This window comes from Eleutherodactylus coqui, chromosome 6 (assembly GCF_035609145.1).
Source record: "Eleutherodactylus coqui strain aEleCoq1 chromosome 6, aEleCoq1.hap1, whole genome shotgun sequence".
NCBI classification, from domain to species: domain Eukaryota; kingdom Metazoa; phylum Chordata; class Amphibia; order Anura; family Eleutherodactylidae; genus Eleutherodactylus; species Eleutherodactylus coqui.
In genome coordinates, this window is record NC_089842.1 from 148,595,749 (window position 1) to 148,610,670 (window position 14,922).

Genomic DNA, 14,922 nt, shown 5'->3' on the forward strand with positions numbered 1-14,922 from the left:
TGCCTGTTTTGCGGCCAGAGATAAGTAGAAATCCACTACTGAAATGCATAGCCTGCCTAAATAGAGTTTATTGAAGTGGTCCTGTGTTCCACCTGTGGTTCAGCGCACCAAAATTTCCTCCCAATTCCACTCTTCTTGATTCTATTAGATTGGACTCTTATAAACATGGCGATATACGGCCTTTTTTTTTATTTAGTATTGTAAGCACGAGAAAAGGTTTATTTAATTTTTATTAGTCATTTGTTAATAATGACTCCCCCGAAATAAAACCAAAAAAAAAAAAACTTTATTTCATTTTTTTTTAAAAGATCCAAACGAGACTTGAACTTGCAATTGTTTGACTGTTTACGCAATACTTCAGTATTGCAGTATATTGTATTTATGCAGAAATACATGTAGCCCTGAGCACTTTCACAAGGCTCCATGCGTTTTGTTTTTTTTTAATTCGTTTTATTTATTGATAGGCAATTTGTGAAATACAGAATAGAAAGAAATTTGTTCGGTACATAGTGATATGAATATAGTCAGAGTCCTGGTTTGATTTAACCCGGATTTTGATACTGTATTCCTTAAGGTATTTGATTATACGTTTGTAACAATAAACTTTTGAACTTATGAAAACAACAATAAACTCGGGTCCTGTTCTTCTTTGTTCCGGATCCTGAAGATGGAAAGTTACAAGTTTTCAGGCGTTTGTCAGTGGAGGGGGGGGGGGGGGGGGGGTGTTAGGGATCGGGGAGGGAGGGGAGGGGGTAGCATAGGGTAAGTTTAGATTTCAATCGGTGATCAAAGTAGAGTAAGAGTCTAGCCAGGCTCCCCATACTTTTCGGAATTTAGTCGGGCAGCCTCTATTTTGGTATATGATTTTTTCATATGAGGTTACAGTATTAACAGTTTGGATCCAGTGTGGGATTGAGGGGGGCTCTGTTGCCATCCATTTTATGGCTATCTCTTTACGGGCCAGGAACAGTGTTCTCTCAAGAAAGACGCGAGTGTAGTATGGCCACACCTCCTCCTCCAGCAAGCCAAACAGCGCCACCTTAGGGTCCAGGTTGATGGATAATGGGGGCCGTAAAAGTGAGTTCACGAGGTCTATCACTTTTGACCAGAACTCGTTAACGAAGTGACACTCCCAGATCAGATGCCAGAAGTCCACTTTCGGTTGGTGGCATCTTTGGCATGAGTCTGAGGTGGTATTACGCATTTTATGCAGACGGTTGGGAGTGAGGTAGGCTTGGTGTATGATGTATAGTTGAATTAGCTTGTTGTTTACGGCCGGTGACACTCATAGATGGGATTCAGAGATGTCCTGCCACTCTTCAGGTGTAAGGGATGTGATGGCGAGTCTCCATTTGTCATATGCTGGGGGTGGGCCGAGGTCTATTTTTGCTGAGAGGAGATGTGTGTATAGGGCTGATATTAGGCCTTTGGGTCCTTGGGATTTGAGGATGCCTATTGTGGGGAACTTGGATATGCGGGTCGAGGTGGGAGGGAATTGGGAGTTCAAGGCATGTCTTAGTTGGAAGAATCTGAATAGTTGGAGGTGCGGGGCCTGCAGCTTGTCGCGCAGTTGCGTGAATGTGGGGAGCGTTCCGTCTATATATATGTCTTTTAGTGCGTGTACCCCCTGGGTTGTCCAGTACTTTGGGTCTGGAACGGACTGTAGTGCGGTGAGGCCGGGGTTATTCCAGAGAGGTAGTTCTGGTATCACACCCTGGTAACTCTGCAGAGTCTTTGCTTCTTTCCATACGCTGAGAGCCAATTTATGAAGCGGGGTTAATTCAGTGGGTTTAGTGCATTCCGGGAATTCTAAAAAATTCAGAAGATTGTGTCCTGTTACTTGTTTAGCTAGTTGTTTGCCTGCTATGGGTAGTTCTTTGTCTAGGACCCAGGCTCTGATATTTCGCAGTTGCCCTGCCAGGTAATAAAGCCGGAGGTCCGGAAGGCTTGTTCTTTGGGTCTTTGTAGGGTTGATAGGTTCAGTTTGGAACGGGAGGAGTTCCAGATAAATGTTATAATTAGGGAATTTAGGGACTTGAAAAGGCGTTTGGGGACACTCACTGGCATGTGCTGTAATATGTATAGACATTTGGGTTGGATGACCATTTTAATAAGATTTATGCGCCAAGCCACAGAAAGTGGTAGCTTAGCCCATCGTTTCAGTCTATGTTTTATGTTGTCTAGGAGTGGGTTTATGTTATCTGCTATTGCATTGTTGTGGTCATATGACATGAGCATCCCTAGGTATTTGAATGTTGAGACTGGTTTTAGTTCATATCTTGCAACGCAGGGATCATTTTTTGGACCAGTCTCTGTGTAGAGGATTGTTGATTTGGACCAGTTGACATATAGTCCGGAGAAGTGGGCGAATTTATCTATGTGTGTCATAGCTTGGGCAAAGGAGTTTGATGGGTTCGATAAAAATAGGATTGTGTCGTCTGCGTACAGTCCCAGTTTGCTTTCAAGGTCCGCCCATTTAATGCCGGTCACGCTGGGGGCGTTTCTTATTCGACTCGCCAGTGCTTCAATGGCTATGGCGAATAAGGCCGGGGATAGAGGGCATCCTTGTCGGGTGCCTCTTGTCAATTGGAATTCTGTCGATGGGATGCCATTGACGATTACATTTGCGCTTGGGGACTTGTATACAGTTTTGACCCATTGTTGAAAATTAGGTCCGAATCCAAAGCGGATCAGACAGGCTTCTAGAAAAGCCCACTCCACAGAATCAAAAGCTTTTGCCATATCAAGTGAGACCAGAGCCCAGGGCATGTTATATTGCTTACGTAGTTGAATAGCTGTTTGGACTCTATGGATATTTATGGTCGTGGATTTTCCTGGCATAAAGCCCATCTGGTCGGGGTGTATGATGGAAAGGATCACTTGGTTTAGTCTGGTGGCTAGGATTTTTGTTAGGATCTTGTAGTCCGTATTTACCAGTGATATAGGCCGGTAAGAGCTACAGTCTGTAGGGTCCTTCCCAGGTTTCAGGATCACTACTATGGAGGCTTTATAGAATGAAGGTGGGAGTATTTTGTCTAACTGTGCTTGGTTTAGTACTTCAAGGAGTTGTGGGGCTAGTTGTTCGTTGTATTTGCGGTATTTCTCTATTGGGAGACCATCGGGTCCTGGTGATTTATTGAGAGCCATGTCTTGGATTATTAGTTGAAACTCTTCCAAAGTAATAGGGGCTTCTAGGAGGTCAACCTGCTCTTCAGAGAGGGTTGGGAAATTTAAGTCTTTTAGGTAGTCTAAGATGTCTGCCACCGTGTTATGAGAGGAGGAGGTATATAAGTTGGCGTAGAATTCTTTAAAGCAATTTGTGATAGACGGGGCATCAGTGAACTCCATTCCCTGTTGATTTTTGATCTTAAGGATCGTGTTTGTTTGGCTTTCACGCTTGATAAGATTGGCGAGTAAGTGACTAGATTGGTTTCCTAGCTCAAAGTAGTGTTGTTTGGAGAAAAATAGTTGGCGTTTGGCTTTAGCATGTATTTGGTGTCTATAGAGTCGGGATAAACTGAGCCAGGCTGTTTTATTGGCTTCTGTGGGGGAAGATATATATATTTTTCGGCTTCTAGGGTCTGATTTTCTATCTCTTTATCGGCCTGAGATGTTGATTTTTTAATATATGAGATGGCCGATTTAAGGAATCCTCTGATATAGGACTTAAGCGTGTCCCACTTCAAGGCGGGATGGGTATTGTCACTGTGGGCATCTAGGAATAGAGAGATGTGGAAGGGTGTCTGGTCATCCGATCCAATGAGCTTGAGCCAGAATGGGTGCAGTTTCCAAGTGGGCCTTATACTGAGTTGAGGGAATTTTAGGGTTAGCAGTATAGGGCTGTGGTCAGAGATGCCTCTCGGGCAGTGTGTTATGTTTGAGAGATATACTGCCAGTTCCATGGAACTGAATATGTAATCGATTCTTGTCAGCGCGTTGTAACCCGGTGAGTGGCAGGTATATTCTCGTGTTTCGGGGTGATGGGATCGCCAGAGGTCAACCCATCCGACGCTTTCGACTAGTTGTCTCAGAGGGGAATTTAAAGTGGAGGTGGGGTTAGGGGGTGTATGGAATTTGTCTTTAGTGGGGTCCATTACCATGTTAAAGTCACCTAGGCAAATCACTCCTGCCAACGGGTAATGATGTGCAAACGCTATGGCGGTCTGCAGAAGGTGAAGATTATTATGAGGTGGGTTGTAGATGGATAGGATGACATATGGTTTGGAATCTATTTCTTCGTATACAAATATGAATCTTCCTTCAGGGTCCCTGCGGGTGGCAATTGGGTTCCAGCGTAGTGACTTGTGAATTAGTATCGAGACGCCCCTGGAGGAGGAGGTGTGGAAGGAGTGGGCGGTCCACTGGATCCATGGTTTTGAGAGGGTGTCTGCCTTGTCCCTGATGAGATGGGTCTCTTGTAAGCTGATGATGTGTGGGTTTATTTGTTTAATGTATGAGAACACTGTCCTTCGCTTGAGTGCTGTGCCGAGCCCCAGAACATTCTAGGGATGTCATTGCTTACGTGGGCGTAAGGTTTAGCTATCATGTCTGTGCCCTTTGGGTGGGGGAGGAGGTAGGGCGTTGGTGGGTGTGAGGGGTTGCGTTAGCGCCTGCTTGTAACAAACATTAATGCAGAACAGAATACAACAGTTTGAACCATTAATCTTTGACATCTCGCTAAAATTATGACGCGGGCGTCAAAGAAGAATAGAATAAAAGAGTTAGGAAAGAAGGAGGATAAAGAGACAAAGGGAAAGAGAAGGAAAAAAAATAGGAAACCAAAAGAAAAGGAAACGATTTAGCTACAATCTGATTAGAAATAGCAGATGTTATGCTGTTGGGGGGGAGTCTCTTGGTGGCCTTTAGAAGTTTGAGGTTGACCGCCGGGTCTCCGAAGTAACTTAAGGGTGCCTCGGCCGTGTTGCACACCGCCTATGCATCGAGAGGGCGCCGAGAATTTGGGTTACATCAACGTTTAAAGTCCTGTTGCTAAGTATGATGGGGTCGTTCATCCTCTTGGTGTTACGGGATGCATATCCAGCCATTCCAGGGCTTCCGCGGGAGATTGGAGGAAGACCGTTTTCCCCTGGGCTATTATTCGTAGGCGAGCTGGGTATGCCATTGAGTAGGGGATCCGTCTTTCTTTGAATTTCCGCTTCACTTCTGTGAAGGTGGCTCTCTGTTTTTGTAGTTCGGCAGAGAAGTCGGGAAATATGGAAATCGCTGTATTATTGTACTTTAATGGGCCCTTTAGTCTGGCTTGGTGCAATGCCGCATCTCGGTCTCTGCAGTTTAGGATCCTTACTAGAAAGGGGCGTGGGGGGGCTCCCGGTTGTGGTGGTTTTGTAGGGACTCGATGGTCTCTTTGTACTGTAAAATGGGTAGAGAAGGTGTCGTCTCCCAGTAACGTTTTCAGCCAAGTCTCCGCGAATGTTTCCAAGTGAGAGCCCTCTGATTTTTCGGGTAGGCCTATTATGCGTAGGTTGTTACGGCGCGAGCGATTTTCTAAGTCATCTGTTTTGGACTGACAGAATTCTATTGCTCTTGTTGCCTTTTTGACCGCTGTAGTTAGTGGGCGCAGTGAATCTTCTGCGTTGGAGACGCGGTCCTCCATCTCCCGCATTCTGTCACGCATATTATGCAAGTCTTGTCTTAACAGGGAGACGTCAGATTTGATCTCCTCTATTTTGTTAGTGAGAGAGGATTTGCAAGTGTTGATCGCATCTAGAAGTTGGCGCATGGTGGGTTCTGGGTTTTGCCCTGTTTCGTTTTCAGGCTGTTTCGTTTGTGTGGGTCGCGTTGCACGCGGGGTGTGATCAGGGGATTCAGTGCGGGAGAATTCCTTTAACTTTTCGGCGGCTGTGCCACCTTTAGCGCGTGTACTCATGATAGAATTCGTTAGATTGGCACGGCGGGTTATGAAGGTTGTCGTTGTAGTATAGATGGTGTCGGTATATTCTTGTAGAGATTAGTGGTCCGTATCTTTGTATTATTATGGGCTGTTGAAAGGAGAGTGTTCGGTCGTCTGGACCGTGGTAGCGTCCGATTATCTTTGGCCTAGGTCAGGCCGCTGTATAAGGGGCAGGGGGCTGCGCCAGTCAAATGCGGTGGTTCGTCGGCTGCAGGGCACAGCAGGCCGCCCCCGCCGATGCGGTTTAGGGACTAAGGCCTCATGTCCACGGGCAAAATATGAGTTAAGATCCGCAGCGGATCTCCCGCATGCGGATCCGCATCCCATAGGGATGCATTGACCACCCGCGGGTAGATAAATACCCGCGGATGGTCAATAAAAGGGATTTTAAAAAAAATGGAGCATGAAAAAATCTGGACCATGCTCCATTTTCGTGCGGGTCTCCCGCGGGCTTCTATTGAAGCCTATGGAAGCCGTCCGGATCTGCGGGAGACCTAAAATAGGAATTTAAAAGTATTTACCCATCCGGAGCGGACCGGGAAGGTCTTCTCTTCCTCACGGCCGGATCTTTCTTGCTTCGGCTCGGCGGATGTGCCCGGCGCATGCGCGCGGCACGTCGCCGACGTGCCGCCGGCGTGACGAATTCATCCGCCGCCCGAAAAAGAAGATCCGGCCGTGAGGAACAGCAGACCTTCCCCGCCCGCTACGGATAGGTAAATTCTTTTAAATTCTTATTTTCAGCCCTCATGTCCGTGGGTCAGGAGGGACCCGCTGCAGATTGTCCATGTAGAATCCGTAGCGGGCCTGATTTTCCCCGTGGACATGAGGCCTAAGGTGGGTCGGTGTCTGCCGCGGGGCCCTTTGTTTTGTTGGTATAATCCGACCCAGTCCACTCGCGGGAGAGTATTAGGGTAGTCGGACCCTCAGTTATCTTAGGCGGTAGGGTGGTTTTGTCTTTGGCCGCCTAGCCAAAGTCTGAGACTGTGTGGGGTCTATATGGTGAGTCTTGGGTGTTGTCCCCCAGCCCCTTGTGGGTAACCTACGGTTTGTCGCCGGCTCCGCAGGGCCGGACCCGAGGAGGAAGTCCCTTCAGGAGTAGGGTCCCGGGCACCGTGGTCCGGTGGTGGCAGGGTAAACCGGGAATGAGCCGCTGGGAGCGAGCCGTCAGGGGCGGCCAGGCCAGCCGCAGCCTGCGCCGGAGGTAGGAGAAGAGGTCCTCGGCCTGCAGGGTCGGGATCGGGTCGGCGCGCAGCTTCGGGGATGGCACGTCGTGAGGTGCCGGGTGTTGCTGCTGTGTAGCGGCAGGAGCTGCAGTGTGGTGGCTCCAGCAGATCACAACCTCCGTCGGGTCCCGCAGCAGCCGCGCAGGCACAAAGATGTTCTGCGGCGTTTTCAGCTGAGACGGGTGCTCGGCGACGTCACAGCGGCTCCAGGCGAGGCAGGGGAAGCGTGCAGTCCTGTCATGGGTCCAGCCGGGAACAGCCACTCACCGGCGGGGAACGGGCAGCGAGCCCCAGCTCGCGAGATCAGCCCCGGATCGGAGCGGCTGCCAGGAAGTCGCAGGTAAGCGGTGTCGGGGCGGTCGGAGCCGGCAGGTGGCTCGCGGCTCTTGCCCAGGTCTCGAGGCGGTGGTCCGGCTTCGGATGCAGGGGAAGCGGGGGTGTCCCTCTCTTCAGGGGTAGGGTTGTCGGTTCCAGTATGGGGGGGTTGCCCCTACCCGTCTCCCGATTAAGTGCAGGCCTCCGCGGCCTGGGGGTAGCGTAGAGGGGTCCCGGCGTGAGTGGAGCGGTGCAGTCGGCCCCGGGTTCCAAAGAAGTCTCACGCTGGATGGCAGCCCGAGGGGGTCTCGGCGTAGCCGAGCGGCAGGATGCGGCGGCAGGTTAGGCTGTGTGCAGAGCGCGGGAAAGTGGTAGGGCATTGGCGCCGTCTCGTTCCCGCCATAGTCCGCAGCTCTATTATGGGTGCCAGGAGGCTGCAATCGGCCCCAGCTGCGGTCCGGTTTGTCCGTTGAGGATTAGAAACCCCTTGGCATTATTTAAAATGTTCTAGTTCTGGTCAGGCCAGGATTATAAGCGGATTTTGATGTCCCCCCTGAGGAGCTCTTCTCACTTGCGACTCTCCATGTTGGTCGCAGGCCACGCCCCAGGCTCCATGCGTTTAGGACATTTAAATGTCGCCCATCCCATGTAATGCACAGTAGAAGTCACCAATGGGTTACACCTTCCAGGGCTAGTGTATTGAGGTTAAAAATCCATTTGTATTCAAGTCCTTGACATTTTTCCTATAAAATTTCTCTTTCTAATGACCAATAATAACCTGTTATACTACAAATACAACTGCACCCTGTAAACTATTTCCATGAGATATATCGAAATGTTTGACAGAGGATGAACTGACCCAAAAACTCTAAAATGCTAAGGTGATCCAGCAACCGTATATATTTGGGTCTCTTCATACATCTCCCACACATTTTGTTGTAGGGGCACAGAATTATATAACTCATTCCCTTGGTTCAAGAAATCTTTAATTCTAAATGATTTGCCACCCTAAGATTCGATCACTGTATTAATAATTTGCTGTGATTTGACACATAGCGCCTGGCATGTGTAGCATCTTCTGCGTGGTACAAAGCCTCCATTTTTGTTCAGACAGTTTTTCTTTACAAAGTGATATTTTAGAGTTGGGGCTATTAGACTGCCAATTGTTCTTGCTCTCCTATAAGACAATACTAGGTCTTTTTGATAGCTGTGCTCCCACAATCTTATCTTGTTTCAAGAAGGGCCAGTACCTGCTGACAAGTCTTTGGAAGCCCCCTACTTGATCATTTTACTTACATCCCTATTTACTGGTAGTATTTTATTTTTCCAGAGTTAAGGCCCTTTTACACGGGACGATCTGTTTTCTGGTTGTTCAGGCTCCTTCAGGGTTTTGAACGATGATCGTCCCGTATAAAAGCATACAGAAAGTGAATGACTTGACGAGAGTCATCCAGTCGTTCAGTTTAAGCATGCTTAAAATCCTGAACGATGATCGTCCAGTGTAAACAGCAGTTGTTCAGTACTGAGCGGCCACTGCTTACAGTGAATGGAGAGGGGTGGAGCTGGCCACACTGAGCGATCCAATGATACTCGCTCCTGTGTAACAGCAGGGGAGCGAAAATGCATGGGGACGAGTGTCGGGCATCGTCTGCCAGACAGTCGTCCTGCGTAAATGGGGCTTAATTTATTTGAAAGGGATATTGCCGACTCCCTCCTTTATTGTTTTCTAACTGATCTAGGTTATATTCCTTATTACAGAAATCAGTCTGTAATCTTGCTGGTCCCTATAAAAAATTATCCAAGTAGGCACAGTTATGATGAACCATCATGAACTGGCTTTTTGGAATATTGAGTCCTGTGTGGCACAGAGTGCTTAAAGGCAGCAGACATGCAGCTCTTGCTCACGACCTTAAGGTCGCAGGTTCAATCACCGCTTGGTTCAGGTAGCCGGCTCAAGGTTGACTCAGCCTTCCATCCTTCCGAGGTCAGTAAAATGAGTACCCAGCTTGGTGGAAGGTAATAAATAAATGACCTGAAAGCGCTTGCAGAATAAGTTGGCGCTATAAAAATAGCAAGATTTTGTTTTTTTTTCAGAACCACAAAATTGTTAAATTTAGAAAGTTAATGCGCAGATGACCTGTGCGGCGCGAGCACGCTGGAGCGGCCCCTTCAACGGGACAGAAGAGGCAGACTGCGCAAGAGCGTCTAATCCAGCCAGGAGAAGGATTCGGTCGGCGCCATGGAGACGGGGACGCCAACACAGGGGGGTAAGTATATAACTTCTGTATGGCCAATATTTAATGTACGATGTATATTACAAAGTGCATGTATATGGCCATACAGAAGTGTTTACCTTTACTTCATTTTGCGGGACAACCCCTTTAACAAAAATCATAACATAGGCAGACGCCTCAGTCTTTGTGTAGACCATCACTCACCTTAAACTGCTTGCCACATGTAGAACAGAGGAAGTCTTTGCGATCAGAGTGCCTGAGCATGTGTAGACGTAGCTTGTCTGGCCTGCAGAAGGCCTTATCACATTCTGTACATTGGTACACTTTCTCAGAGTGGAAGCTCCGCACATGTTTCTTCACCTAGTAATGCATACAGCAGCAACCATGAGTGTCAGATATACACTACATTTTTTGTTATCTTTTGCCTTTCCTATATTACTGTAATATACAAACAATAAGAAAGGAAACTGCAAATGAGAGAAAATAATATTTCTGACCTGAATGAAATCAGAGAAGCGCTTTTTACAGGTTGGGCAGCTGAAGCAGCCATCCACTATGTGCACGGCAACATGGTCTTTCAGTAGATCCAAGCGGTCAAAAGACTCCGTGCAGAAGATACAGGAGTAAGTCTTCTGGTCCAGATGGAACTTCATGTGGTTCTCCAGGGAACTGGTGCTGATAAACCCCTTATTGCAAATGTCACAGGTGAGGGGACAATTGCCATCTCGGCCATGGAAGCGCAAGTGTTGGTCAAGTTTTTCCTTTTCCCTGAAGGCCTTTCCACACTGCAGACATTTGAATGGCCGGTAAGTCTTTCGGATAAAAAGATGTTGCAGCGCGGCATTCTGCAAAAAGCCAAAAGAAATAATCTATTAGTTAAAACTGAACAGGAATGTTTGTCAAGTGAATAGTGAACGTCGGTAGGAGAAAGCAGCATGAAAACCTCCTACAGCTGAAGAAAATGAAGACATGTGTTCATGATTCTGCCTAACCTGCTATTACAAACAGCAGGTGATCAAGTTCTCACCTACCTGCAGCTCCAGCTGACAGGTCAGCATGTGGAGAGAGAAAGACAGGTTATAGCTGCATACTTGTTTGTTCGGAGGCAACAAGTCTAAGCTCAGAGCTGGGGAAGGTAGAGGGCAAAAGGCTACTCTGGGATCTAGAATATGTAGTAAAGGACCACTTATAGCATGTAAGCCTATGGCTGGGATTTGGTGCCCTATAGATCAAGAAGACTGAGCTCTGAAACCGTATAAATATATATTACATTTCTGCATCTATTTAGACAAGGATGGATAATCACTTTACTCTACAAGCTTTCGGTAATATTAAAACATAAAATGAGACTTTGACATATCATGTAACGAGAGATTATGGTTCATACCCGGATGCGTTTGGCTCTTCGCATGTCTTCAGCTGTCAAGGTACTTTGCGATGTGGTTTGTATGGGCTGCCGAGTTGGAGCAGGCTGTAGAAGTTGGTTCTCTGCCTGGGGATCCACAGTACTTTGTGTTGTTGGGCCCAAGGATAATCCCGTCTGGTCAAGGACATTGATTGTGGACTGACTACTGTCTTCAAACTGTGGCCTTTTATTTTGGAAGTGTAGAATGTCCTGGAAGTAAAACAATTTTGTGAGTCGAGCTGCTTTGAGAACAATAACAAAGTTAAACAAAAGTGTTCAGAATCATAGCAAAGCAAGAATAGAATAGGTTCAATGTTATACACATCATACAGTGTAGACTCCTGACAAAAATAAACATTTTATTATTTATATAAGCCCCGATTATGCTTGAAAAGGGAGACCCAGCAAGTCTAGAGAAGCAATGACAACACTGATCACCATGATACTTGCTCCTTGTCTGCAGCCATCAATGAAGATTCACACTGATCTCTGCTGACTTTATAGTTACCCAAAAAGGGTTTCATATTATTTTCTACATAGAAACAAACAATCTCAAATGTAAAAATCTAAATAAAAATTACTAGCCAATACATTCCTGGCTACACGTCAACCTGTAGAATTGTAGAAATCCATTTAGGGATCCATATGATGAGTGGAGATGCTGCAGGAGGAAAATGAGAAGTCTGTTTTTTCTCTTCTGCAGCATCTCCACTCATCATATGGATCCCTACATGCATTTCTACATGCTGTATGAACTTTCATTATCCTGAAAGGTCTGCCAATTCCTGTTATTGGACTGAGTTTACACCATTGGGTATGTTTTGTCTTGTATTGGGGTGAGGCCCGAAGCATGTGAGCAGGGGAGCCACACCAGGAGAGCTCCCACCGGTTATACTAGCTTGGTTTTGCTTTCTGAGGAAGTATTTTTGACTCTGCCGTGCTGGCTGCCTTGCTGGTCCCCGGGGCTTTGGTTGTGCTGCACTATGTTTCTCCTTGTGGAGGAGCGGAGGAGAAGAGTAGGAGCAGTGATAAGAGAGACTGGTCTGTTGTGGGGCCTGTCTGTAGTTTAACCAAGTTGTGATGATGAGGAGGCAAGAAGCCGATGATGCACGTGCACTTCATGATGCCACTCAAGCAGATGCAAACGCAACTGCAAATACTTTGCATCATCAGGCTGTCCATGCAACATTGGAAGCGATATCGAATATTGAGCATGGTGATCATGCAGAACATTTTGGCCATTCTGATCGCTTTACTGAGACATGCTACGATGCGGCGAACAGGTTGGCAGAATTTGCTTGTTCAACTCTTCCTGCAACCCCAGTAAGAAATGCTCATGAAATATCTTTAGCTGTATTTGCCTCCTCTGATGCGACTTTTATTATGTCATCTCACTCTATAAATCGAGAAGAATAAGCACGGCCCTCATTTATATACTTCATCTGTCTCTGCAAACACTATTATGCAGGCCATTTCAGCACAAAATGGATATGCAAAAAGATACACAAAATAGACCTACTCTACGTGATGTTTTTCTCGCTGTGACTAAAATCAATACTGTTTTGGCTTCATTCTCTGCTCAGGTTGGTAGCATGAAAGAGGATATAGGATTTATAAAGACACTATTTGCAGAAAGTTACAGAAAGATTGTCTAAAGCAGAGACACGTATAAATGAAATGGAAGAAAAAAATTGTTACCATGCAGCATATGATTATGCCAGCAGTTTATCCATACTTTGCAATAGAAAGTAGATCATCTGGAAAATAGGCTAAAGAGAAATAATTTGTGACTGGGGAAGGGGGGGGGGGGCTTTCCGAAAAGGTGGAAGGATTGGATCCGAGAGAATGTTTTGAGGGATGGCTGAAATCAACTACTGGGGAAGATGTTTTGTCAGCTTTCTTTGCTGTGGAAAGGCCTCACAGTTCCTGCTGAAGTACCTCTACCTGGTGCCACGCTGAGAACGGTTTTGATAAAACTCTTGCATTAAAAAGATTGGGACATATTTTAAAGAAAGCAAGACAAATGAAATTGTAAACTATGGAGGTCATCAAAGAGCTGTCCTTCCAGATTATTCATGGATATACAAAAAAAACAAAACAAAAAAAAAAGGATGCAGTTGAATGATGTTAAGAGAAGGTTAGGGGGTTTAAAGCTGCCTTATGCCATTTTGTATCCGGCACGGCTGAGAATTGTGAGGCAAGTGGAGGCTTTTTTCTTTAATAGTTTTAGGGATGCTGCCTCCTGGATTGATAAACTCGAACAATATATATGTGACATTAATAAATACCATTAGTCCTTTTATTATTAGTGGATTATTGGTAGAGTAATTGACTGCTTGAAATGAGATTATTGACAGCGACATTTTAAGGCATTACAAAAGTTTGAGGATGGGGTCAAGGTCTGGAATCGCCTCCCCTTGTCGATAATTGGCAGAGGGAATCTTATTAAAATGGTTTGGATGCCACAGCTCCTTAATATACTTCAAAATTCTCTGGTTTGGATTCCATCACAATATTTTTTTTAGACCCCATATGATATTTAGGAGTTTATTATGGAATAAGAAATCTGCTAGAATTAAATTGGAGACCCTTCAAAAGGGATAAACGGCCCGGAGGGTTGGCAAATCAAAATATTTATTTTCTGGTGTCTCAATTGTAACAGTTGAAGTAGTGGGAAGAAAGAAATGGCATGGGATTGAATGGCAGATTGGTTTCTAAAATGACAGGTTGTAGCCCTCATATGTGTGTGAGAGAAGAATGAAAGGAGGAAAAAAGGACGATATCTGACAAATATTTTAACAATAAAACCATGGAATACATTTAAGCAGATTTTGCAATTAGACAGATTCACTATATACACCCCCTTTGGGGAGAATCCTAAATTGCTGGAGTTTTTTTTTTGTTTGTTTTTTTTCTTTTTGAGCTGGAGGGATTTTCTGTGGGAGAAGAGAGCTGTAATCTTTTTAGAACAGATACATTCTGGGTTTTTTTTAATAGTTTTTAACAATTTATAGAGCTCTATTATGTCCCCTATAGTTATTTTTTTCCAGTTTCCTCAGTTACGGCATGTGTTTGCTGTTCAGGCCCGGTCGATATCTGTAGTTATGGTTCAACACCCCTTGGTGAGTCTTCATGGGTGTTCTGAAGCTATGAAAAGTGCAAAATCTTATCTATATAGACAGATGCTTTCCTATTATTTACAACAATTGTCAATAAAAGGTAAAAGAAAAATGGGAATAGGATTTAGACTAGATTAGCGAAGATAAATGGGCTACAGCAATGGTTCTCACCCTCTTTCAGCCTAGCGCGCCCTTTAGATATTATGATGGTGGTCAGCGCCCCCCCCCCCCCCCCATCCCAAGCCTTACTAGCTTAAACCCAGTCAGAGTTTACCTTGTTTACAAAGTTAAAGTACAAATTTAAATACTGAATACTTTTTTTTTGGAAAGTGTTTAACAGATTAGCATTAATTGTGAAAACAGGTCTCTAAAAATTACTAAAAAAGTATTTTAGTCAGCTAAATTTTAATAATAAATAGGTTTTATTGCAGAAGATATTTTTTTTAGGAAGCAAGCAATAATACAATCTTTAATTATCATTCGAAAGAAATCCACCATAATCCTTAATGGTCAGAAAACTAATTAAAACGAAAGAACATTCGACTAATAATAAAATTTTTGGCCACAATCAATCTGTGTTATTAATGGCTGCCTTGGGCCTGATGAGCACACACCAATTTCGTGATATCTGGTTCTATCTTCGTCAACCGCAGTCTCAAGTCGCCCCTTACACATATCTGAAGTTTCTTTCTCATTTTTGTCAGGAGCTGCTGAG

General features: G+C 45.3%; 1 protein-coding gene across 2 annotated transcripts in view; it reads right to left on the reverse strand.

Moving 5' to 3' along the window:
- The window catches only part of PRDM10 (PR/SET domain 10), a 53,455-nt gene that overhangs the window by 10,292 nt on the left and 28,241 nt on the right, over nucleotides 1-14,922 (reverse strand). For both annotated transcript variants that reach the window (XM_066607934.1, XM_066607935.1), the window contains exons 12-14: nucleotides 11,071-11,298; nucleotides 10,181-10,528; nucleotides 9,888-10,043 (exon numbers count right to left, since the gene is read on the reverse strand). In XM_066607934.1, the coding sequence (XP_066464031.1) occupies nucleotides 9,888-10,043; nucleotides 10,181-10,528; nucleotides 11,071-11,298 (732 nt within the window). The remainder of the gene's footprint in view (nucleotides 1-9,887; nucleotides 10,044-10,180; nucleotides 10,529-11,070; nucleotides 11,299-14,922) is intronic.